The sequence below is a fragment of the Taudactylus pleione genome, unplaced genomic scaffold (assembly GCF_031769625.1).
Source record: "Taudactylus pleione unplaced genomic scaffold, aTauple2 ptg000019l, whole genome shotgun sequence".
NCBI lineage: Eukaryota > Metazoa > Chordata > Amphibia > Anura > Myobatrachidae > Taudactylus > Taudactylus pleione.
Window position 1 is genome coordinate 35,569,116 of NW_028284421.1, and position 25,361 is coordinate 35,594,476.

Sequence of the window (25,361 nt, forward strand, 5' to 3'; positions counted from 1 at the left end):
GCCATTTAGTTGCACAGTGGATCACTGAAGCCATGATGGCTATACTAGCATTAGATCTGCATCCAATATTCACCATAAATGCATGTGGTTTTAGATAGTTAATTGAGGTCCTGTGTCCCTGCTACCAAATTCCATCTCGATTCTATTTTACAAGAACAGCAATGTCTCACCTGTACCGGGACGTTAAAAAACTAGTTCTTGGCCTAGAAATAACCATTGTACCCACTAGAGATAGGTGGACAAGCAGAATTGGTCAAACAAAAGATTACAAGACTGTGACAGCACCTTCAGCAGCAGGCTACTCTCTATCAACGGCTTCACTTAGAGCCATACCGGTGTCGACCTGTTAAAAAAAACGCAGAGATATCAATATGACTTACTATGCTAAGACTCTCCTTAGGATTTGTCATTTTCAATAACACATGTAACATTGTGAAAGCATTACAACTAGGTGTATTTGAACATGTCCCATGTATTGCCCACACAATAAACTTGGTCGTTCACATTTTTTTTAATTCAGTGGTTGTGCAGGAGATGCTATCTGTGGTCAGAAAAATTTCTGGACATTTTTGGCATTCAGCAACTGCATGTAGAAGATTGCAGTGGCTACAAGATCAGTTCAATTTGCCATGCAACAAACTGAAGCAAGAGGTAGTGACCAGGTGGAATTCCACCCTTTATATGCTATAGCGAATGAAGCAACAGCAACAAGCAATCCAAACCTACACAACAAGCTTTGGCATAGGGAGAGTAGGGGGAATGTACCTTAGTCCAGCACACTGGAGAATACTCTCTGTTTTATGGAAGCTACTGAAACCATTTGAAATAGTAACTAATGGAGTTAGTCAGGTGATTCCTTTAATATAACTACTGAAAAAGCAGCTAGAGAAACTGAAGGAGATGTAATGAAGTGATTCCGCTAAGTATGTTAGACTTGTAGATCAACTTCTTTATTCGCTTCGCTAGGACCAAAGGCTTGTCAAGGTCTTGCAATTGGAGCACTACATTTTGGCAACCAAACTTGATCCTAGGTTTATGTCGTACATAATGTCTTTCTTTCCAACTAACACAGATCGTAAGAGATGCAAAGAACTCCTTGCCAGCTCAATTGGCACATGACCTGATTATGTCTCCTGCTTCAGTTTTCCTGTAAATGCTGCTCCCAGGTAAAAACTGACTTTTTCTAAGAGACCCACTGGGGATGTGGATGATGAGTCAACTCATCGCTCCAAAGTGAAACACCATTTTGACAGAAGTGCCCACAATTATTAACACCTCTGCTGTGATTCAATCTGATACACTAAGCATCAACAGGATGGTGGAGGATTACATTAATGACAATGTACAAATTAGCATGTCACACAGTCCTTTTGATTACTGGGAGAAAAAAAGGCAATTTGGAGCCCCTTGTACAAAGTAACTTTGGTTTACTTAAGCTGCCCACCCACCAGTGTGTACTCGGAAGGTGTGTTTATCACAGCTGGGAACCTCATGAGTGATCGGTGTAGGAAGCCACTTCCTCAAAATGAGGAAAAGATTAACTAAAAATTCTACGAGGCAGACCTTTGCTGCCAATTTCAACAACATACAGAGACTTCTGTAACAGTGGATTCCAGTGGGGATGAGCTAATATTGTGTGATGATGATGTTAACACTAATGAGGGTAAGGAGAATGAAGATGATAATGGCATCTTCCCAGTGTAGAGATGATTAACAATGCTGTTAGCAGCCTTAAGCCCAACACTTGTAAGTTGTAACCCATGTACATAAGCTGCCCGGACACCCACTCACTTGCTGTGATAGTGAGACTGATTGGTATATTTACTGAAGTCCGGGTTTTTAGAAGTGGATATTTTGCCCATAGCAACGAATCAGATTCTAGCTATTATCTTCTAGAAGGTGTTAGATAAATGTTAAGTAGAATCTGATTGGTTACTATGGGCAACAGCTCCACTTCTAGAAACCAGCACTTTAGTAAATATACCCCTTAGCCAGCCAGGTTTTGGCCAATATGGGTAAAAACAATATTGTGAGGTGGTCAAAATTGACTGGAAATCAATACTATTAAGGTTAACAGAGCAGACTATAGCCAAATTAGTGCCGTAGGCAAGATTTTGGGTGGTGCCCCCCCCCATAGGATCCTAAAAAATCGTGTGGCCTCACAGAAGGGGTGTGGTCTCACTGTGCTGTGGCCCCTTCCCCATTGTGCTGCGCTCCCAGCACCCCTTACCCAACACAGCACACATCACCCAGCACAGCACCCTTCTAGCAGCACAGATTACAGGACAGTACGCCTCACCCAGCACCACTGTCCCAGGACAGCACCCATAACACCTCTCCCAGCACAGCACCCGTGCTAACCACTAGCCATTGTCCAGGTTCCCCATCCCTGCAAACTGCCACTGCCCGCTCACTGTTTGCTGCTGCCAGACCCAATCAGAGCTAGCCGCTGAGCTCAGATCGTGGACATTGCACAGTGACCGTAGCAGCTGCCATAGTCTCTGCCCAGCCAGCAGCAGGTGCCCCAGCCGTGCCTGCCCCAAACCTCTGCTGGCCCTAGGCGGGCTTGGGTGCCCCTAGGCATTCCGAATACCCCTAGGCATTTGCTTAGTTTGTCTATGCCTAGGGCCGACTCTGAAGGTTAATAATACTGCAGGAACCAAAAGCAGGCTCAAATTATAAGTTTTTATCATTTTTAAAAAATATCCCAAACCAAAAATACATGAGGGTGGTTTTGGCAAAACATGACGATGAATTAGAACCATAACCAATACGTGGGGGTCCGCACACATCTGTAATTCAAATAAATCTCTCTATATTAAAAAGCCCTGAATATCTTTATTAAAGGCATGCTTAATTGGAACTATTCAATCTTATTTTAATGGGCTCATACTATTGTGATTTATTGCACAATACTCTTATTACATGAACCTTCATAGTTGTATATCTGAACTCTCCCTAGTTATTAATATAGGGCCTGATTCAGCAGAGGACGGAATTGCAAAGCCGTAAACAAGCAGTTTTGCAATTCCGTCCTTGCTAAAATGCAAATGCGATCCCATCGCCGCGACCAAGATCGCAACCTGAAATCACCATCAGATGCTGGCCAGCTGAGTAAGCCTCAGCTTACACAGACTGGCCAGCATGCGAGGCCAGGAATCAGCTTCCATGGACGCAGATCCTGGCCTTGCCACTCCTGGAAAATGGGAGCGATGCCCCGGCACAGCCCCATAAATGCCTCCGCCTGAGTGCGATCATGCAGGACCCAATCCACATGCGCAGAACGAGTTCTGCGTACACTGCTGAATCAGGCCCCTCATTAATATGGATTGCAAAGAATTTCTCCAGAGATATCCTGGTTTATTTAATGTTTGTGGGTGTTTGTGGGTAATCTGTATTATTTTCATGTGAATCTACCAGTGGCAGCTACAGAAGAGGGGCTGCAGCGCAGTTCAAAATTCAAATAGGGGAGCCACATCAACTGCCAGTGAGTCCCAGCTGTTGAAGTTTTGGCAGCTGGGGCATGAGAGAGTAACAAGCCGCAAAGGCGACTTGTGACAAGGAGTCAGGGAAGCTATGTTTAATCCTGCTGGGGGTCCAACAGGGATTTGCTAAGAGTCAACAGCAGAGGCTGGTGAGTCTGGACAGCAGTCATAGGGGTATATTTACTAAAGTTCTAAAGGTTTTTAGAAGTGGAGATGTTGCCCATAGTAAACAATCAGATTCTAGCTATTATCTTCTAGAAGGTGTTAGATAAATGTTAAGTAGAATCTGATTGGTTGCTACAGCAGATCACTGTCCATGCCCAAAAATTATTTGGTGGTACCATGGCTGCAGTGAAGAATCCACAGAAGCCGGGGAATTTCATTTTCAATGCAGGGCAGCAGAAGAGTCGAACGATACGTGACTCTCCTGGAGGATTCCGGAGGGTAGGCAACTATGTATTAATGTAACTTGCTATTGAAATTAAGGGGTAGATTTACTAAAGGTTCTAAAACAGATAAGTGGAGGTGTTGTCCATAGCAACCAATCAGATTGTGCCTATAATTTTTTTGGATGCAATAGAGAAATGATAGCTAGAAAAGGGTTGCTATGGGCAACAACACCACTTTTCGTTTTTAGAAACTTTAGGAAATCTACCCTTAAGAGTAATGTGTGACCCCTTAAAGGTTAGAGGTCCATCCTATGCAGCTCCTGAAGTGTATCAGGTTGTCTATCACTGCTTATGCCGGGCATACACTATTCAATTATCGGTACGATCCGATCGATATCAGCGGATCCCCCTGAATAACTGTACTGTATGTGCGGGCAACCGAGGGTAAAATATCGATCGGTCGGGCATGCCAGATTATCCAGTATGCCGTCCGATGCGATATTTTGTAAGTTAAATGTCGGCCGCATCGGGCAGTGTATGCCCAGCCAAGGCTGGCCGATAGCCATTTCCCCTGTTCATTCACAGAGAAGGAACAGGGAAATGTCTCCTCCCCGAGGGCAGAGCTCAAATATCGGGGCCAATACACTGTGACATATCTCACAGTGTATGCCCGCGATCAGGGCCGGACTGGGACTAAAAATAGGCCCTGGCATTTAAAGCACACAGGCCCACCTCACGTGAACACCTGGCTCCTGACATAGACTCCTCCCCTTACTATTCAGGACTCTCCCACTTCTTATTCTATGCTGTTACAAATATAATTAATATTAGAACACCATACAAGTATAAATTTCTGCCCGATGGCCAGTCCGGCCCTGCCCGCGATATCTGCAGGGTGACAAGCTGCCAGATAAAATGTCTCCATGGTTTAAACCAAATGATTTAAAAAAAAAAAAACACTCTGTTTTTTTTATTATGCTGTGACTACAGGCACAACACCGTGACTGGTATTATTCCACATTCGTGTTGCATGTGGTCTTTATCTGAGTAAGATGAACCAATGCAGTAAATCACACACACTACAAAAGATATAGGGAGTATGAACCAGATAAGAGAGGTGCTAAATCTGCCTTGCATCAAGCTAAGACTTCTCCACCATCAATCCCATAGGGCAGGAAAAAAAAACATAGCTAACATTCTCAATCTTAAAGAGTAAACACCAACACATAAAACAGGCAATATACAGAGAAACACCTCATGGTTTAATCTCCATGTTTACCTTTGTATTTCAATTCAAAACCTTCAGTCCTATTGATATGAGTGCTAAAAAGAAAGACTTAGGGCCATATTGAATTAGGCTGCGAAAATAGCTATGTCATTTTCGCTATTCTCACTTATCCCCGTATTCAATTTGGATTACTTTTCGCAGGTGCGGAAAGTCAGAGGTTCGAACCCAGCAAAAAAGTATCCCCATTGAATAGGTGGCGAGAACAAGTGCCAAATTAGGGTTTTGGGGTACAGACTTCAAAAAACCACCGTGCACCCCTTGGACAGGCCCCTAAAGGTATTCTGTGTCCAATTTTTTTAACAAAATACTACCGGACACCCCAAAAAAGGTACTTTTATTTTGGGGGTGAAAAAAAATTGCAGTACACACTTTTAAACTAGCAAAATAGACTCCAGGGGGGTCCCCAAGTATGCCCCAGGTGTTTTTTGATTGCAGTTGTTTGCGGCAGGTGGATTTTTCATGATTTTTAAAAGTTCACTTTAGCAACATAAAAATATGCTTGCACCCATTTTCGTGTACCCCAAATTTGAAGGGACTAGTTATTTTTCCCCAAAAAAAGTTGCTAAATGCTATTCTTCACCACTATCTCATAGGCGCAAAAAGGCACCTATTGAGACCATTTAAAAACCCCAAATACCTTTAGCAGGGCAATTTGGGGGTACCCATAGTGATCCCCATGTCAGACCATCTTTTGGGGGGTGTCAAGCTGATTCCCCCAAAAATGACAGGATTTTTCGCAGATTACCTTTTCGCCGGGTCCTGTTTTTCGCCAATTCCAAATTAAATATGGGGATACGCGGGGATGCGTGCAATAACTTTTCACCTGCAAAACCTCCAATGGCGGCGAAAAGTCCGGCAACGGACTTTTTGCCTCAAATTAAATATGCCCCTTAGGGGTAAATTTACTAAGATGTGAGTTCGATTAAGAAGTGATGTTGCCCATAGCAACCAATCAGATTCTACTTCTCATTTATCTAGCACCTTCTAGAAGAATACCTGGAATCTGATTGGTTGCTATGGGCAACATCACTTCTTAATAGAACTCCCATCTTAGTAAATTTACCCCTTAGTCTCTGTGGTGTCACAAATATCATCTTATGAATGGTGGACGAGCAAAAAAAAAGTTAACCCCAATGTATTTCCCATTATTTAACAACCTCTGACTGCTCAAGCATCTTCAGCTAGTGTAGAAATAATTTTTTCTTCTTTCGGTTTAGCTCATTCGAAGCTTCAACACAAACTGGGAACTGAAAAGTCATCTAAACTAGTGTTTTTATTCAAATGTTTAATGCCAGTGACATTTCCAGTTCTAATGCTTAACTCCTTTTTGTTTTTGTGTGTTTATCTGAAAAGTGCTATTGCATGTTTTAATTAGGTTTAGTCTAAAATTGGTTTTATTGAAAGATGTCAAATAAATCATATCAAACCCTAATAACTTTGTTTTTTTAATGTTAGAAAGCATTAAAACGTGATTGATCAAGATTTCTAATACATAGCAAGATTGATATTTCAACCAAAAAACCATGGTAGAATGCGGGAGAACTGACTACCGGGGGTGCAGGGGGTTACCTGAAAAATCGTAAGCTTCCCGCGACTTCCAGGAGAGTAGGCATGAATGGATTAATTACCTAAAACTGTGCTTTTTCCATTGCTTGCGACCTTAGGGGTGTATATACCCTTTTTGTCGCATAGAGCGCAGCACACATTGCAGGATAATTGAATTAATCTCAAGAGGATGAACACTGGTGAATTATGATGAACTCTAGATACAGACCATCTGATGGTGACTTACAGGGCTAATCAGACAGAGTGGCCATGTCACACAGGGACCTGCTGTTAGGTTGGTATTAAAGATTCAAATATAAATAAATATACAACTGGCACGGTCCATGCAGCAAGTTTATTCTCAGATAAATGACAATATTCTTCTGAACACATCATTGGTAAACACAATGTTCTCCACAAGTCCCTAGTAGATCCTCATAAAATTTATCTTCCACAACTCCACATAAATTTGGGAAGGTTATGGATCACAATAGAAGTGGCTTCCTCTATCTGAAGGAGAAATTTGGAGCAGTGCTATCTGGTGCTAAGATAAAAGCAGGAGTATTATTAGACCACAGATTCATGAAGTGATTTGAGATACAGAGTTCAGATCGCAGTTAAATACACTGGAGTTGGCAGCTTGGGATGCCTTTGTGTTAGTGGTAAAGAACTTTCTTGGAAATAACAGATCTGATCAGTATGTTGAGCAAGTAGACAACATGCTTACCGCTTACAAGCACATAGGCTGCAGAATGTCCCTGAAAATGCATTTTCTCCACTGTCACCTCATCTTCCCACCCAACCTAGGTGCCATTAGCGATGAACATTATGAAAGATTTCATCTATAAAATTATTTAACGGAAACAAGATACCAAGGTCACTTTGGCCCCAATATGATGGGTAACTATTGTTGGTTTCTGTACAGGGAAACAAATACAACACATAAGTGCAAGAACAAGTACCCAAAGCATTTTTAATATATTAATTTAATGTGTAAACATGTTTTATATGTAACCCAAGCTGTTTTTGATCATTTTTAATGTTTAACTAAAATAATGCTGCTTAAGTTTCCTTTGTGTAAGTCAGCAAACACCATATAAAACATGTACAATTTAAATGTTGGTAATGTCTATAATTTGAAATCCTGATGTGATATGTTAATTTTAATTTCAGATTTGGAATCAGTACACCCAAATTAGCATAGAACAAAAAGAGTTTTCCTAGTAGCAAAAAAATTTGTTTTCCAGTGTTATTATTAAAAAATCTCGGGCTTTAAATACCTACGAAATTAAGGGCCAATTTCACCCCATGATTCATAATTTTACAAGGTTGTTGGATAACTGTTAACTTTTGCCGCTTTCCTATGCAATACAAGTGCTCCATATTCATTTGCCTAATTCTGATGTTGCTCATATTTTTTCTAAATCCTTAAGGGTAAACACAAAGCCTAGGATTGCAGTAGCTAAATTGTGTCTGCAACAGGATGGTGTATTAGCAATTCCTAGGCTTCGAGTTTTCTCCCATGTGTTCTTTTTCCAATACATCTCTGATTAGCTCTTATTGCGCTCCTCATATATGAACACACCGCAAGGTCCCCCTTGTCCCTCAATGCATTATTACATGTTCCTAAATGCGCTATTCTCCCAGAACTCTTAATATTATCTTTAAGGATTATCTGTTGTGGTTGGCTATTGTTAAAACATTTTTGTTCACGTTCTGTGGCAATCCCTCTTTTGCCCATCTTTAGGCAATGTCATTCCTCCTGATCAGATGCCATACTACATATTAGGGCACTGTTACCACTAATTAACTCTGTTGTGCTATTATCATCCCCCTTTCTTCCCTTATTTTCCTTGTGTCCCTTGTCTGTTGTCGATACTTGTATTCGTGTTGTTGCATTATTTCACTTATTTCTATTTGTGATTCATTGTAGGAAAAAATATTGACACGTGATATAGTATAATTTTACATTCCTTACATGTTTTATGCTCTACATTTTTTTTGTCTGCATTGAAAACTCCAATATTAAACAGATTTTTTTTTTTTTTAAAGTAAGTACTATAATGATTCCACAAAACAGACCAATCTGTTATCTTTGGTTATGGAATACTGTTTGTATTGTTTCAATCAATGAAGACAGTCACAATCTTTCTCTCTCCTATCAGTACATTGATATGTTGCCAAGTAGGCAGATGGTATAGTCCCAGCCAGCCCTCAGACAGAACAATGTGCACCTCCTCAGCACATTACTAAGTGTTACCAAGTGCTACAGTACACAGCAGAGATTGATCTATTCCATCCAGGTACCAGGTACACATTTTATCTTCTGCATTTGTCATGAGGTGCAAGTGTCCTATGTTGTATAAACTACATTAAAATAGGTTAGTTTGAAACTAAATATGTAAAATAAAAAAAAAATAATCAAATTTTCTAATTTAATTATTTAGGAACAACATTCAGCAAAAAACAAAAGGTTTTATTGTAAATTTTGCAAGTTTTATTCATTGTCAATGTTAGTTTTCTGTATGTTCATTTGGATATGGCTGTTTACATCAACATATTGAAGGAATGGCTTTTTATTAGCATTGTGCCATAGTCACCAATTTTACAGTTTGCAGCAAATTTTGTTACAAATCATTTTAACTGTAGCTCAGTAGTTTTACATTTGTTAGAGTGAATTGTCCAGTAAGTGAACAGTTAAGGGAATGGTGTATGTAGGCGATAAAACATAAAAACTATTTTGAGACATGTGCCATCATTATTACTATGTATACATTTAAAATAAATGTTTGGTTTAAATATTGAAGGAATAGTTAGCATTTTACAACCAAAAACAGATGAGTTGTAGAAATTACCAGTGAATGAACGCACAATGCTAGCAAATAAACAGACAAGTCCAGTAAATGAATAATATGACTTACATCAATGAACATAGTCACTAGATCTAATCTAAGATTGTATGCATTACATTTATGATTACTGCATTAAGGAGCCTATGTATCAAAGTTTGATGAGAGATAAAATTGTGAGATATAAATCACCAACCAATCAGCTTCTAACTTATGCTCCGTGATAAGATATCGTTGTCTGATCGTGCTGCATGTGCTGGATGTTCGATATCGAACATCCAGCACATGCACAAACCCCCCAAATAACGACCTGCGATCAACGATATCGACCAGGTTGGCCTGCATGCACGGGCGATGGTCGATATCGACCATCCATGCCCGTGCATCGTTCATCGTTTGGAGGTTGGAAGGGCCCAAAAAGAGGACGATATGAACAATAACGATATGATCAATATCGTTATCGTTCATATCGTCCTGTTATATCTGACCGTGTGTACGCACCATTACATTTTATAGGCTGTGTTTGAAAAATGACAGTTAGGAGCTGATTGGTTAATACTTTTTCTCTCACAATTTTATCTCTCATCAAGCTTTGATACATAGGCCCCTAAACCTGAAAATGTTCATTCACTGGATTATTCATCCACTATCCTTTCCCTTCATTCTCTGTATTTTGCAAAAATAATTGTAATAATTCCAAATATTGTTTTTTGTTAGCCTTACTGCATATTTTATGGACTATAGTTGTATAATATACACTTTGCTGAGTTTATAAATGCCAAGTGATCTCTACCCATCACCTGATCTTAATCCAGGTGTAATACTGTAGGAGTTGTGGGAAAAAAAGATATCACAGATAAGCTTTGTCAGTTCCATAATCACTGGGCTCTTGTAGCAGCACTGACAATCATGCTACAAATATCACATGCAAAAATTATGCAATCAGCTACATTCCAATGAGGCAACACGACTGTAACAACTGTAACCGATAGGTATAAAAGTACTGTAATGGTGCAGAGACACACATACACGCACAGAAAAAAAGGAACTCCGTACAGTACATAAATAATATTGTGGAACTAAAGCATAGGAAAGACTGTGGAAAGTGAGAGGAACAGGGAGAGACTCAGCCCAGGGGAGGAGCAGTGCGAATGTCAGGAAGTGCCATAACCATGCTAGGATTGCATGGGGTTTCACAGACAGGACACAAACCAGTGACATGCAACAACTATCTTTCCCGTAGATGACAGCATACTGTAAGTAACAAAACACTACTGTGTTGTTGCATTGCCCAGTTATATGTGTCACAGTATATGTCTGTGCGTAGCAATAGAATCCACGGGTATGTGAAACTTGTGGTATTACATACGAGTCTGCATACTTTGTGTGGGCCTATTTGTATTTGTAAGCAACATTAGTGGAAGACCTGTGTGTCAATATCAATATAGCACTAAACACAAAGTGTGTTCTTACATTGTCTTATATTGGAATAATAGTGATCTGTATGTTTGTGTTAGGAATGTATATTACATGAAACATTCATATCTCTATTAGAATGTATAAACAACATGTGTAGGTACCAAATGTCACAGATTTGTTCTTGTCCCTCTTAGGCCCGTATTCAATTACAAGCGAAAAGCCGAGATCTGCGAAAAAGTATCGCCGATTGCGACTTTTAGCCTGTTGGAAAAGTATCGAGTGTTCAATTCCGTCTGCTTTTCGCATACGGGAAAACGCAATGCAATGTGATAGGTGAAAATGATTTGCCTATGAATAGGTGGAGAAAAGTGCATAATCGTTATTTTGGGGTACGATGGTGGGGAAACCACTCAGCACCCTTGGATACTGCATCAAAAAAAAAATCTCTACAACAAAAGAGAGGAACACCCCAAAAAAGCACTTTGAAAAAAGGGGGTGAAGAAATGCAAAATGGGGGTACAAACATAAAAAGTAGTGAAAAAAGGGGGTGAAGAAATGCAAAATGGGGGTACAAACATAAAAAGTAGTGAAATAGACTTTGGGGGGGGGTATCTGCAAGTAGGGGTGTGGTGTTTCTTTGATTGCTGGTGTTTGCTAAATGTGTGTTTTTTACATTTGTTTTAACTTCACTGCAGCCACTTTAAACTATGCTTGCACCCATTTTCAAGTGTCCCAAATTTGACAGGAATACTTCTTTTCATCCTAAAAAACTGCTTAATGCTATTCTTCATCACTTGTGCAAAGACACTAATTAGAAGAAACTGACACACCTTAAGTACCCCAAATAGCTTTATTAGGGATACCCGGAGGCATGTACATTGATCCCGAGTGTTAGTGCATCTTTTAGGGGGTGTCAGGCTGATTTCCCCAATTCTGGCAGCCCTTTCGCCTGTTTTGCTTTTGCCGGTTTGCGTTTCCGCCTGTTTTGGAATTGAATAGGGCGAATCGCGGGTGCGCGTGCACGCGATAACTTTCCGCGGCTAAAATACACGATGTAGGCGAAAAGTCCAGCATGCGAAAAAGTATCGCGGGTGCGAATCTGTTTGAATACAACCCTTAGTACCCTCACCAGTTATGTACAGTACCACTTCTGTCATGCTGTATGAATAATGTCATCTTACCATCTGTTCTTATTGAATATGATATATAAGTTAATAATCATTTCAGGTTATTGTGATCATATGTCACAGGATCCCATAGACACTGTTACTTTGAGAGGACTTTTCCGTGTGTTAAATGTCCACATATGTATCTTGGTACTCAGACTGTCCAGTAATAATATTATATATCTTGCTTCTTCTAAATGAAATGCTATTTGAATGCTTCTTTGCATATGCTTGTATATACAGCACATGCACCACAGCAGCATGTTATACATGCAGTATAAAACATAACTTACCATACACTACTATATTTCTGTGTAATATTATATATACACACAATACTTAATTGGACCCAAAATAGAGCTAGGAAAATGCAACAAGGGGATTAGGCCCAAAAGAGGGCCATTCCCCCAAGTCTGGTATGGTTGGGTACTAAGGGCCTGATTCAGCAAGGATCGCTATTGCAGTGGCAATAGAGATAACGCATGCATTCTCGCTGCGAAGATATGCTAATAATAGCAATCGCATTGCCATACGCAGCCTAACATAAAGACGCCCATTGTACCTTACACACATTCGTAATACTTAGCAAAACGCAAAACCATCGGTGACATCGAGTACCATCGCAGCCTCATGCACACTTACACAAGGCCTGACCTTACTCAGGAATTGCTAACCTCATCGCATGCAGTGAGAGCCTACGCTGCGTATGGCATCACAATGGATAATTTATGCACTGTCTTGCAATGGCGTTTAAACACACTGGCATGTCTGCATTTCGCCGACCACCCCTCCATCACCACCTCCAAACGGTCACTTCCTGTCAATCACTGTGCGATGGGTCTGTGTAGTCACTGCGATCGCAGTCCCAATGCATACGCATGCGCAGAATGCAACAATCGGCCGATTGTGTGCGTAATCTCAGTTGCAATCGGTAATGAATCAGGCCATAAGACAATGCCCTGACATTTACTCAATTCAAATCCAATTTGATTAAACTGGAGGTGGCCATACTATATGTTCTAATAAATGGGTTTATGCCTAATATAATGTGGTATTATTGGGTGCAAACAGTGCATAAAGATTGTACCGCCATGTTGGCAGAGGCGCTATCATCTATAGGAGTGATACAATGGAAATGATGAGAAAGGGTTTGTGCATGAATTTCTCCACCAAGCACATCATATCAGATACACAATTTTATAAGTACAGGTTAAGTCTCCGATATCCAAAATGCTTGGGACCAGGGGTACTTTGGATAACGGAATATTACGTATTTTGTAATAATTACATACCATAATTAAATATCTTGGGAATAGGACCCAAATATACACACAGAATGCATTTATGTGTTATATACACCTTATACACACAGCCTGCAGGTAATTTTATACAATATTTTCAATAAATATGTGGCTCAAACAAAATTTGTGTACATACATGAAATTAATTTATGTTTCATATACACCTTATACACAGAGCATGAAGGTAGTTTTATATAATATTTTTAATAATTTGTGCCTTAAACAAAGTTTGTGTACATTGAACCATCAAAAATCAAAGGTTTCATTATCTGAGTCATGCCAAAAAAACCTCTGTATTTCGGAATATTCCGTATTTCGGAATATTTGGATATGGGAGACTCAACCTGTATTGCCAAATAAAAGTCATTTGATTGTTATTCAATAAGGACATGGGCTACTAAAATGTATTATTTCTGTTTGCCAGATTCCATTTTCCAGCATATTGCCTTTAAGCCAGGACCAAGTTATCTGTCTGCATAATATGACAACAGGTACCATATACTGATGTGAGAGAATTATAATGTTCTATGATTTGGGTGTAATAATTAGGTTATTCTGCAAAAGGTGATTAGTACAGCTGTAAATGTAAGCTTTGCACATGATAACCGCATGAATATAGTGTATGTTTTATAACAAAATAATCTTCTGCCAATACTGGAGCATTTTAACAGATTGTTTATTGTTGTATGTGATGAAAGAGCTTTGGAGAAAATAGTGGTCCAACACAGAGGTATGGCATATTTTGTCGACACTTATGAAATGTTGACATAATTAGATTGGTAGTCTACATGATTAGATTGGTAACTTACCTGGTATGGCGGTGACATCAAGGTAACTTCTGGCGATAAGTATCGGCTAACCTCTAGCCCTAATGCCTAACCCTAAACTTCCCTACCGCAACCTAACCCCAACCCTTCCTCTAGTGCCTAATCTTCGCCTCCCCTCCCACAACCTAACCCCTCTGCTGCCAGTCCACGCAGAATGCCGACATTTCACATGTCAACATTGTGAATATGTCAACATTCTGCTGATGCCAACATGTTCAGTGTTGACATTTCAACAATGTTGACATCAGAACTGTCGACATTGTGGTGTTGACATTATGCTACAAGCTTCTATGCCTTTGTACTTAATTAAGAAACCCATAACAGTTTTGCACCCTTAGGGCCTCATGTTGTAATGCCTACTAGATAAAGGAATGGGTGCAATTCTTGCCAGTTAGCCCGAATTTTGTTATAATTTAAAAGCTAAGACCAATATATATGCTGCTTTACATATAGGGGCTAACTTGCCGGAATCGCGACTATGTCTACATATTGTAAAACCCTTACAGTTCTTCTTATATAAAAAACATAGATTAACCTGATTCTCACACCATTAGAGGTATATTCAATTAGACGCAGGGTTTACCGCGCAGGGAAAAGCTCCCGGTTTCATGCCCAGAGCTATTCAGTTATTCAGCATTTTCTCTGCGCGGTAAACCCTGGGGTAACGCTCGGTAACCCATAGCTTCCGTGTAAAATGCTGGAATCTATGTGTTTCCCTGCACGTGAAACCCCAGAGGCTATATTTAATGCATTACGCATGCGGGTTTCAGGATCTAACTGAAATGGTCCGGGCTGTCAGTAGTTGGATATGTCCCTTAGAGTGCATTTAAACAGCATAAACAAAAGGCTACTACAACCATCCCTTTATTTATTTACAACCATCATATTTTGGAATTTTTCAATAAGGTTGACAAATTGAACACAAAGAAAATGGAGGGCATTCTTCTCTATGGGGTAAACTTACTACTGTACGGGTTTACAAAAGAGGAACAGTTTGCCAATAGCAACCAACCAGATTCTGGTCATCATTTGTAAGGTACATTCTATACATTTAAATTGGTTGCTATGGGCAACAATCCTACTTTTGTAAGATCATACTTTATTAAATACGCCCATAAATCTTACAATCTAAAGAACATGCAGAGAATGAACCACAAGGCACATACACTTGTTTTGAACAAATAAAATTCTGCTTGGAACTCCCGAAAAGATTAGTTTATGTGCAAATAAGAGTGTATTGAGGATAAGGTATAGGTGGATAGTATAGCAGACGCAGGAGGGTGTATGAGTAGTGTTACATGATATTATCACTTTGAAGAGGGAAGATTGCTAATAAGGGGTATAGTGTAACAACTCCAGAGTTAGTACAAATACCAGGGCACTGAGATGATATTAATCCATTATTGAATGGCTGTAGGAGGCAACGTTATGGAGATGCAGCTCATTGCATTTGGGCTAATATTCCCCACTAAACATACTAACCATAGAATACATGCCTAAAAGAATTCAAGCCGTACAAAAGGTGGCCAACAAAGTACTAACCTGGTGGTCATAATAATTTGGCCAGTCACTGTATGCTCTCTTTCACATGTATGTTCCCTAACACACTAATGCTATTTTTTTTAAGCAGTCAATTAACCTACTAATATGGTTTTGGAGTGTGTGAGGAAACCAGAACGCCAGGGGAGAACATACAAACTCCACACAGATAAGTCATGAGAGGGAACTGAACTCATGACCTCAGTAATGTGAGGCAGTAATGCTAACCACTACGAATCTTTCCTGAAATTACAAGACTATTAAACTACCTGAAGTTCATAATACACAATAAATATTACTAAAACAGTCTGTGTATTACACTTTATAGTTGCAGGATTTAGGCCACATATATACTGGCATATTTAATGTTTGCAATAGCTTCAGTCACTGTATGAAATGATATTCATAGCACAAATTTCACAATTGAATATGTAATTATGTTGAAAGTACCACAAGCAAAGATAAAATAAGTAACTGGTTTTAATTAAACATGCTCATTTCATCAATTTTTAACAGAATGGTTTATTTATATATTGTCCCATGTAGATGCTAAACTACATCCGTCCGGAAATGTGTAATGGGCTAAAGGACAACCTAGTTAGATCAGTAACTGTAATTGGTGATATCTGTAATAAACAGGAAAGCATTAGCTGCACTCCTAGTCGTGAAACTACTGTAGAAAAAAATTAAAAGCACTTGTTTTAAACCTCTGTTTATAAGGTATTTATCCATACATGTAAACGGGCGCTTTATACTGACTTACATAAGTGTTGCAATCTCCACCTTTCTTGATTGTGAGCTGCAATGATGATGTCGCTGTAAGATTAGTGTTCTCCTATTGACAAATAAAGTCACACAAGCAGACAGACAAAATAAATGAAAATGTGTTCTGTATACATTGCTGCTAACAGGCCTTGCTTTTCATGGACAAGTCAGTGACTGAGTATGTTGGATGGACTTTCATAGACATATGTCAGCGTGCATTGAGCAACTTCTGATTTGTTTTCTGAATAACTAGTTGTTCTGACACATAAAACAAAGAAAAATAAAACAGTATGCAAATTATTAACACTTTTGTTGGCTTTTGTTACTCTTTAAGTCCTTTTTATTAATGTTGATATATGAGCTCAGAACAGTAAACTTGCTGTAAAAGGATGGACAGTCCAGAAAGTAAGAATGCAGGCAATACTCATACCAGTATAATGTATGCTTTACATGGTATCCTGATCCTCTACTTTTCCAGGTCATGGAGCACCCTGTGCAGAGAAAGAGCAGAAAGGTTTCTGTATGAATGGAGGCATATGTTATAGCATAGGTCCTAAGCAACTCTGCAGGTGAGTAGATATGAATGATCTCCATTGCTTTTCTGTGGCCAGCTGAATCTAGAAGCAAGTGATGCACAAAAATGCCAGTTACTGCATCTTGTAAGTTGCTATGAGCCAACCACTATTGTCCTAGGCCTAATTTGAATTTTGTGCCAATCTATAGAATCTTCAGGTCATTACCTTTCTCCTACTTCTCAGCATAGTGCGGGAGATTTATCAAACCTTGGCCCTGATTCAGAGCCGCTCGTAAGCGGCCGCTCGTTCGTTCTGACCGATGTTCGCAGATCTGCGCATGCGTACGGATTTTAATACGCATGCGCGAACCAGTCAGTGCGGCCGAAAATTGTTTGTTCGCTATATAGCGAATGCCTGCTATTTTGAGTGACAGAAGGAGGCGTATGTGGGTGGTAACAGGGGAAGGTGCTTGAAAACGGGGGTGTGGAATTCGAACGCAGGCGTGCTTAAAGGTCAAAACGGGCGTTTTAAGGGAGTGCATAATTAATACAGCAGCGTCATTGACCACGTCACTTGTTTTTTTTTTACTCAGAACTGCTCGCAAAATAGCGGTTGAAAAAACCAGCCACAAGAATAGCGAGCAGTTCATACACTGTTCGATGTACTCGATTAATCTAATAAATAGCGGACATGACGTATGGTGCGAGCGGCAAGGGGGCGTATTTTTCAAAATTACAACTGCAAGTTTTGCTCGCTCGTTCAGACTTAGAGGCGTGAACAGACCGCAATTAGCGAACAGTTCATTTGAATAGCCACCCCTTGTTTTAGAACGAACGACCGCAAATAGTGAGCGGCTCTGAATGAGGACCCTTGTCCATAGCAACCAATCAGATTCTAGGGGGTAAATTTACTTAAGATCGGATTAAATCGATAATAATCGATGGTGTCTATGTCACACATTTACAAACAGACAATTTTATATATACATTTTTAAGTGTTAGTAAATCTGTGATTTAGCCCCGGAAACATAACATTGATGTTGATCAAATTAGATTGAATTTTAATCGATTAAAATCAACCTTTAGAAACCTTACCCCTAGCTCTCATTTTATAGCATGTACTAGATAAATGATAGTTTTAATCTGATATAATTAGGATCACAGTCTGGGATGCTACTGGAAATCGGTGGAAAAAAGAGTGGGGTCCCTCCGATTGTACAGTAACCAGCACCAGAGAGAAACAGCCAGGGTGCTTGCACTATAGCAGAGAGACACAGCGAGGGGTACCCCTGCCAAAGCATTAACCAACCCCAAACTGGTCAGCCCATGACTGGAATTCCTCAGAAAGTCTGGACCCCAAAAATAAAATGGGATCCCCCCTCCTGAGCATCAAACACACCCGGGGCTATTTTCCGCACCCCTAGTGGCGGTGGGTGCAGGGTTAATGGCCAATCTGAACTATGATATGAGAGAGTGCTTCCCGAAGCCCCTCTCCTGTTATCATGTCAGCCCTACCTGGCTTCTAAGTCATGCAGCTGATACAGTCCCTAGAAGCCGAGTGGCTTGTTAATTTGTGCTTATGCGCATGTGCACATTTATAGACCCCCAGTCACCCAAGTTAGGAGCTGCCACTGGGTACAAATGTTTAACAAAAGGCACATAATAATTTAGCACCTTCACTGGAAAGAAACATAAATGGTATATAGTTTAACACAATAGAGTAGCAGATTTATGTATGTTAAATGTCACACATTTTACGGTTCCACCAAAACCCAGAGATACAAGCTTCCAATGAGTGAGTTTATAGTCTGCAATTATTTAGCATTCTGATGGTGGAACTCACAGGCTCATATCTTGCAGAAATGTCAGCTACAAGGACAGCTGTAAATCACATTTGCTTTGCCTTTTACATTCATTTCAATGTTTCTGTGTTGTTTTCTGCTAATATGGTGCCTGTCTCCTGGAAGTAATGGATTATCAGGACTGTCTATTTCAATTGGCAAATCTAAATATTTCCTAATTTTTAAATACATTGGTTTACATGTGCATATTTCCGTGCATCTTGCTTCATTTGTTCATATATTTTGACACCTTTAAGGTACCGTAAATGTCATGTTCATTTGTGTAGCTAAAATGCCTTGTTATACCCTACAAAACCTAGAACAAATTCAAATATGAACAATCTCCTCTTTTAAAAGAACATTTAACCAGTGGTGGATTTTACCTAGGGGCTGCAGCCCCCCCAGTAAAATCTGTCACCTCAGTGAACCAGTTGCTGTCCGTGACTGCACTGACTACACGGTGACTGGCAGTGGCTTCCCATTGGAAGCACTACCTGCCAGTCACACACAGGACAGGCAGTCCCAGGGGGAGGTGTCTCCTCCCCCTGGGATTGCCAGTCCAGTTTGTGACTAGCAGAGTGACTTCCAGTGGAAGCCACTTCTCTACCTTTTGGCCAGCCCAACACGGCTTCTAGGGCCTGCAGCCGATGCAGTCCCTAGAAGCCGGTGGTATGCACATGTCCGGCGCCTGCCAGATCTATTACGCAGGCACCTTGACCCGGCTGGACCAGCAGCAGCGTCATCCCCCTAAGGCAAGAGGGTAGAAGCCGCTGAATTTAACTATCTAATCCTACAAAACAAAATCTTGTTTTGTGGATTGGCAGCATCATGCAAAGTATAAGCACACCCATCACTATATACATCACTATATATTTAGTAACAACCCTCCCCCATCAAGCCAGGTCTTCTATAATTCTGCAAAAGGTCAAAATATTTGCTGGATCCACAGTGAGCTCCATTTTACTGCTTCATTTCATGCACAGTTTCAAAAAATAGGTGTATAGTCCCCAAGTACAATTTTGTTACAATATTTACAAGTCCGCTGTCGCTGAGCAATACAACTGGTTTGATACATATGTCACTAATGTTGCAAATATCAGAGATATGATATAGACATTTTCAATGGACAAACACTAACATTTGGTAATTGTTTAGTGATTTAAGTTATTATTATTATTATCAGATTTAGTTACTATTTTAAGGATAATTTAAATAAAAAACAACAACATAGCTTTTATAGAATCCCACCATTGTGTCCCTTTTAGACCATTTAAACAGAGGAATGATGCTAGTGAAATAAAGGATTCCCCACTTTAGTTTGCTTCAGGAAAACATTGGAGCAATTGTTGCTGAAAATGTATTATTATGTATTAATAATGGCAGTACTGCTGCAATTATTAACCGTCTGCATCGCAATGGAAATTTTCACTTTGAATGAAAATATCCCCGCTATGTACTAACTGTAACACACAGGGACAGAGGTAGCGCACATTGTCAGATTCTGGTGCTTTCTCTCTCCTGTGAATATCCCTCCATAGTGTTAGATTTATGCCATCCTCAGATGGAGTAAACCACTGTTTGGTATAAAGGGGTCAGACTGTTGACCCCATTAATAATAATAGGGACTGCAGTCTGCAGCACTAATTAGCTTTTTGCAAGAGATTTTTGTGAAATCACCTACATTAAGTACATAGCCAACATTTCATAATATGCAGAAACTGCAGTATCTATATTATTTCTCTTAAATTGCTTATTATGTTTGATGCCAGTCTCTGCATCTAGTGAATTTCTAGGTGTACTAATTATCATTTGAATTGTTTGTGTTCTAGATGTGTTAACAGCTACACAGGTGAGCGCTGTGAAGAAATCCTTTTGGCCAGTGTGGAAAGTGAACCAAGAAGTGATTTTTTAATACATTTCCTGGTTATAGCGATTTTCTTGGGCCTAATATTTTTAGGTTTAATCTACTTTTGCTGCAGGTAAATACAATAAATATTTTGAAAAAAGAAACAAAAACATATTGAGCTTTTTATTAAAATATTTGTTATACATGAAATATATATATATATATATATATATATATATGTATATAAAATTCTGTAACTGGTTAAATAATTTCAGTTCCATAAGAGATTTGGATCTATATGCTTTAAATTGTAATTCTCCATAAACTAACCTTTTCTGTAACAGTTTGTTGAAAAATAACCTATGTATACGTATTGGTCATTTATAGCTAATCATACGGCTATAATTTTAGTAAGTCTCCTTAATTTTCACCAAAATTTTTGATTCACAATTCTTATTTTCCCATAATTCACACGCCTGGAACCCCCAAATTAACATCAGTTTTACTTTTCTGGCACCAAACAACAAGCACTGTGTGGTTCCTATGGATTGTGTAACCGGCTGATCACATGGGTGTTGTAGAACTCAAATAAATTTGAAAGAGCTACATGCCATGCTTGCCGTTTCCTTTCAGAAATACTTCAGTTTTCCTTATATAAAAGATGCAGGTCTTTAATTAGAGTAATAATGTTTTAGAGGGAGCAGGTTCATTTAAAAAAAAATAATACTTAAAATGATGGGTCACTGTTTGGTTCATGCAATAGTTGCCTTACAGTGGTCTGTATTAGCACTATGTGATATCCACTATTATACAACAAAGTTGAAGAAAAACATAATTTCACATAGAACTCATTATTAGCAGACATGAGCAAATCAACCACTATTCAGACACATTCCTTTAGGTAATGGCCTGAAGCATTGCTCAAGGCTGTGTTCAACGGTACCAATGAGGGCGACTTGAACAAAGATTAAAAATAAGGATCTCTATTATAAACACATTAACCATACTCGTTAGTTTTCACAACTTAACGAAGCCAGTTGTCTGTTAAAATGCCAGCCTTGTTCATGTGTTTATCACAGGGATCAGTAAGAACTAAAACCTGTTTTCAAGCCACGGTGATCATCTTGCAAAAAAAAAGTTCCATTCATCTTTAAACAAACACCTCTGATATTGGGAAATTGTTACTTCTAACATGTAAACGTGATGTTTCTTTTTGAAACCCTCCAGAAGAAAATTAAACAATCGTAGTGAAAGCGAGCCATAGATCTGATAGAGATGACATCCCACTGGCATTCCAAATAACTTCAGGTAGATTCTATACCTTGTACTATCTTGCTTCACTCTCTTTTGTCGTTGATTTGTGGGAAATTGGACAAAAAAAAAAAAAATCAACTTTTTTTTTAAAACAATACTTTTCATACTGAAAGTGTTACAATATATCTTTTATGTAGGTGTAAGAAGAATTTGGTGAAGATTGGACCTTTTACCTGCATCTTATTAGAAGTGATACGATGATTTGCATTATATCAAGCGCTCATACTGCTCCTGGGGATTTAGGATACATTGTCACATATAGACTGTGTTCTCATGCTCTTTGGGAAACTGTCCTGAAACATTTGCTGCACAATCTGGATCTCATTACATGAATGTAACATTGCTTTATGGTCGATAAACAACTTTCTGTACAATAGATGCAGGATAAAATCTGCTATGGTTTTACAATTATCCAAGCCACACCTTGAAATGAAGGCCACAACTGACAGATATGTGTGCTGAGGTCAATCCAGTGTAAGGCTACTTGCGACAAGGAAGATGAGAGTTTGTCATTTCTATGTACAGGATGACTTCTCCTACAAAGAAAATGATGGTGTGTCATTGCTGACTGACAATTAATAGCAAAGGCATCAAAATCTCTAGGGAATACATTTGACTTATAGAGTCATAGTATACCATCAGTTGTCAATTATATACATCAGAAATGAGAGTGGATTCACTAGGTGCAGTGAATAGGAAGGACAGCGGCTAAAGAAAGTATTTACCCCCTTTGGCAATTTTCACATTTTATATTTCATACCGCTGACCAACACCTAAAGCTCTGCACTGCTAAACAAAAACAGAATTGGGAAAACTTTTTATTTTTACATAAAAAATTGCAGTTGTCTGTTAATTATTAAATTGTTTCAAAATACCCATGAGAGGTCTCATAGATGGCTAGTGCATTTCTAGGCAAGATCTTCATCATGAAGATCAAAGAATATTGAAAGTAAATCCAAAAAAAGGTTATTGAATTGTATCAATAAGAGGAAGGGTATAAGATTTCAAATACTTGTGATTAACCCACAGAGCACTGTCAAGGCCCTCCTGAAGAAATGGAGAAAATTAATTTGTGTTGAATTCTCAAAATGAGCTTTCATGCAAGACGAGTACATGTTAGGGGGACCACCAACAGGCCAATAGCAAATTGAAAGAGTTACAGTGTTGTGTGGCAGAGATGGAAAAAATGGTCTATGTGCCGGGGCATGTCACAAATCTGCATTTTATTCAGAAGTGGCAAAAAAACAAAAACATAAAAAGACTGCATGTGGGAGACCCGAATACCAAATTAAGGAAGAGTCTGTGGTCTGATGAGGCCAAGAGTGAAATGTTGAGCTCAACACTAGGCGACACATGTGGCACAAACGTCACAATGCAATTATCCCAACAATAACACACCTTTATGCATGGCGGCTGGAGAATAAAGTAGTGAGGATAGTTTTACTTTTGGGACTGGAATTCTTGTAAAATACAGTGCAAAATGGATGGAGCAAAATCGAGAGTAATCTTGGGAGGAAATCCTGCTGCAGTCTGCAAAAAGCCTAGAATTCCATGGACGATTTAAATTCAAGAAGGACAAGGACCCAATGCACTCCGCATTGGATTAAATACAAAAATAAAATCACTGTATCAATCTTGCAGAGAAAAATTGTGAAATTTGAATCCAGATGTGCAGTTAATAGATACACACTGTTGTAGCTGCAGTTAATGGTACTTCTACCAATGGTAAATACTTATTAAATCAATTATTGCCAGATTTTTCTATTTGTAATTAAATACTGTATGTTAGTATTTTTTTGTTTACCCCTACAGAGTGTTTGTGTGGGTAAGATTCAAAATAAAAACATTTTCATTCTATGATGTAAGAAAATAAAGTGTGTAAAATGACAAAAGAGGGTGATTACATTTTACAGCCACTGACGTCACTTAATTGCCTAAAAAGCACAATGAAGTCAATGTGAAAGTATATCACCTAAATACATGATTCAATGCATGGGTTTATGTTTTGGTGAGATTAGAATCTACTGACACTGAGTATTAATATCTGATTGTTTTGTTACAATAATATATGCAATTGAACTATATATTTCCTTGCCTTCACAAGGAGGGCCAGTATGCCAGTTTTAAATACTCTGTGGTATTTGATTGTCTTGGCTTGGTTGTCTTTACTGTTATAGAGCATATAGTTTAGTATTGTAATGAAACGTTCAGTTTATTTTAATGTACAAATATTCTGCACTTCAGAAGATAAACAATATGTATTGGAATGTAGCATTATTTAGAAATAACTTTGAGCTACAGAAATGTGTGCTATGAAATGAAAAAACTCTAAAGCTTGATACATTTGGTGCAAAAAATTAAATAAAAACAAGGGTGCTTAGACCAAAATATGTACTCGTATTTAACTTTTTATTAAATATATTTACAATTTCAATGGCTCTATATAGATCAGTTTGCCAAATAACACAGTCGCTACTGTGACCGGAGATGATTCTGAAGGAAAATTCTCTAAAGCTTGATACGTTTAGTGCAAAAACTGTCTCCGGGACTTAGATCAGTGAGTAATACTGAACTTTTTTAAGTTTACATATATTTACAATATTAACAAATCAAAATCTATATATATGAGGGTGGCTCAAAAAAAAATAAGGTAACAATACCTCTCAATGCGTACATTTATTTAACTTGTACATATAAGTATAATCAATAGTATGGCTTTGGTGCAGATTATTTTTAGAAAATAGGCCCCAGACTTGTAATTTCCAACAGTACACCAAGGCATCTAATCCGGCATAGGAGAATCAGAGTGTCTAGCACCTGAAGCCAGGACATGCCGGCTTGCTGAACTTCACTGTCTGTTGCGAATCGCCTTCTACCCAGGTGCTTCTTCACTGGTCCAAAGAGACGGAAATCACTTGGTGCTAGGTGAGGGCTGTAGGGAGGATGTTCCAGTACCTCCCAATGGTAGCGCCGTAACAACTCATGCATGCGGTTGGCTGAGTATGGCCCTGCATTATGATGCAGCAATATGACGCCTGTTCGCATCAACCCAGGTCATTTTCGCCAACCAGTGCAAAGTGTCACAATAGTGCAGTGGTTCTCAAACTCGGTCCTCAGGACCCCACACAGTTCACGTTTTGCAGGTCACTCAGCAGGTGCACAGGTGTATTCATTACTCACTTACACATTTTAAAAGGTCCACAGGTGGAGCTAATTATTTCACTTGCGATTCTATGAGGAGACCTGGAAAACTTGCACTGTTTGGGGTCCTGA

The 25,361-nt window shown here is 39.1% G+C and overlaps 1 protein-coding gene across 1 annotated transcript; it reads left to right on the forward strand.

Moving 5' to 3' along the window:
• The first annotated feature begins 10,612 nt into the window (after positions 1-10,612).
• Positions 10,613-24,458, forward strand: NRG4 (neuregulin 4). Its single transcript, XM_088444203.1, has 6 exons — positions 10,613-10,812; positions 13,867-13,933; positions 17,052-17,142; positions 20,758-20,907; positions 22,002-22,082; positions 22,226-24,458. The coding sequence occupies exons 2-5, from the start codon at positions 13,924-13,926 to the stop codon at positions 22,036-22,038; spliced, it is 288 nt and encodes a 95-aa protein (XP_088300329.1). The 5' UTR covers positions 10,613-10,812; positions 13,867-13,923; the 3' UTR covers positions 22,039-22,082; positions 22,226-24,458.
• Positions 24,459-25,361: the final 903 nt, after the last annotated feature.

What these genes read in the sequence shown, in the direction of transcription:
- NRG4 (XM_088444203.1), top strand. An exon ending in GGTCCTAAGCAACTCTGCAG is followed by an intron (nt 17,143 to 20,757) that starts GTGAGTAGATAT and finishes TTTGTGTTCTAG; the next exon opens with ATGTGTTAACAGCTACACAG. An exon ending in TTAATCTACTTTTGCTGCAG is followed by an intron (nt 20,908 to 22,001) that starts GTAAATACAATA and finishes GAAACCCTCCAG; the next exon opens with AAGAAAATTAAACAATCGTA.